The sequence below is a fragment of the Bufo gargarizans genome, chromosome 3, assembly GCF_014858855.1.
Source record: "Bufo gargarizans isolate SCDJY-AF-19 chromosome 3, ASM1485885v1, whole genome shotgun sequence".
Taxonomy (NCBI): domain Eukaryota; kingdom Metazoa; phylum Chordata; class Amphibia; order Anura; family Bufonidae; genus Bufo; species Bufo gargarizans.
This window is the reverse complement of record NC_058082.1, coordinates 13,331,649-13,333,582: the sequence shown is the minus strand read 5'-3', so window position 1 is coordinate 13,333,582 and position 1,934 is coordinate 13,331,649. Positions and strand designations below refer to the sequence as shown.

Here is a 1,934-nt window from a genome sequence, read left to right as displayed (position 1 = left end):
GTCAGAGCTTAGATGCATATTGCTTCCTAAAACATTCAGGCAGTTTGGTTTATTGGTCAGATAGCTGGTTGGTCAGCTCCTTGGTTGGTTGATGAGATGGTTGACCGGCTGCTGTTTGATGAGTAGCCTTCAGTGCTCCGTTTTCTCTTTGCCTGAGTGGTTTTGGTTCTCATGTGACTCACCCTTTAATACAACATACAAGTATTTTGATTATGTTTTTATGCCTCAAACAGATGCAAAATCCTGCAACTTCTGTAATTCTACAATTTCCACCATCTGTAACGTAAGGAGCGGCTACGTCATCTGTTCCTGCGCTGCTGGCTACATTGGAAATGGGGTGGACTGCACGAGGATGGTATTCTGTGATAAATACAAGTGCTGTCCTAAGGGATATAACTGGGACTTGAATAAGAAGTTATGTGTGGATATCAACGAATGTCTAAGCCCAACTCTGAACACGTGTTCCCCAACAGAGACCTGCAACAACCTCAATGGTATTTACCTCTGTGTTCCCAACCCCTCGGCCCTCTGCTCCGGCACAGCTTGCTCCAGCGACCAGGACTGTCTGCAAATAAATGGCAAATATCAATGTGCTGATCCCTGTGACTGGTATTCTCTGCTGAATGGGGACGATAGATTGTCCTCCATTGATTCCGCTGGCAGATTCAGCACTGACAGATACAACTTTGGATGGTTCCGTTATGTTGGGAAAAACACTGCCAGCTTGAAAGTTGGAACCGTGGGGCCCTTAAAATGTGGCTCCCTTGAACCATTTTCTCTTAGGGACGTTCATCCAAATATTGGTGATGGGATCAAGTTGCTGCCCTTAATCAGCAATTCCCTGAGGGGAACTATAAATGCTGGTAATCTTCCAGTGAAGGCCTGCCCCAAAGGATACTACGTGTACAAGTTCTCAGGAATGCTCAAGCATGATGTCTACTGCACAGGTAAGACCTCAGCACACCTGTATGTATGACTCCAGCACACCTGTATGTATGACCCCAGCACACCTGTATGTATGACTCCAGCACACCTGTATGTAAGACTCCAGCACACCTGTATGTATGACTCCAGCACACCTGTATCTATGACTCCAGCACACCTGTATGTATGACTCCAGCACACCTGTATGTATGACCCCAGCACACCTGTATGTATGACTCCAGCACACCTGTATGTATGACTCCAGCACACCTGTATGTATGACCCCAGCACACCTGTATGTATGAATCCAGCACATCTGTATGTATGACTCCAGTACACCTGTGCATATGATTCCAGCACACCTATACTCCAGCACACCTGTATGTATGACTCCAGCACACCTGTATCTATGACTCCAGCACTCCTGTATGTATGACCCCAGCACACCTGTATGTATGGCCCCAGCACATCTGTATCTATGACTCCAGCACTCCTGTATGTATGGCCCCAGCACACCTGTATCTATGACTCCAGCACATCTGTATGTATGACTCCAGTACACCTGTGCATATGATTCCAGCACACCTATACTCCAGCACACCTGTATGTATGACTCCAGCACACCTGTATGTATGACTCCAGCACACCTGTATCTATGACTCCAGCACTCCTGTATGTATGACTCCAGCACACCTGTATGTATGACTCCAGCACACCTGTATGTATGGCCCCAGCACACCTGTATCTATGACTCCAGCACACCTGTATGTATGACTCCAGCACACCTGTATCTATGACCCCATCACACCTGTATCTATGACTCAAGCACACCTGTATGTATGACTCCAGCACACCTGTATCTATGGCCCCAGCACACCTGTATCTATGACTCCAGCACACCTTTATGTATGACTCCAGCACACCTGTATGTATGACTCCAGCACACCTGTATGTATGACTCCAGCACACCTTAATGTATGACTCCAGCACACCTGTATGTATGACCCCAG

The 1,934-nt window shown here is 47.1% G+C and overlaps 1 protein-coding gene across 1 annotated transcript; it reads left to right on the top strand.

The window, feature by feature from the left end:
• Positions 1–220: 220 nt before the first annotated feature.
• On the top strand, positions 221–976 carry LOC122930821 (uromodulin-like). Its single transcript, XM_044284458.1, has one exon. The coding sequence runs from the start codon at positions 221–223 to the stop codon at positions 974–976; it is 756 nt and encodes a 251-aa protein (XP_044140393.1).
• Positions 977–1,934: the final 958 nt, after the last annotated feature.

Excerpts from the sequence above, each read along its gene's own strand:
- LOC122930821 (XM_044284458.1), top strand. The coding sequence starts at position 221 with ATGCCTCAAACAGATGCAAAATCCTGCAACTTCTGTAATTCTACAATT.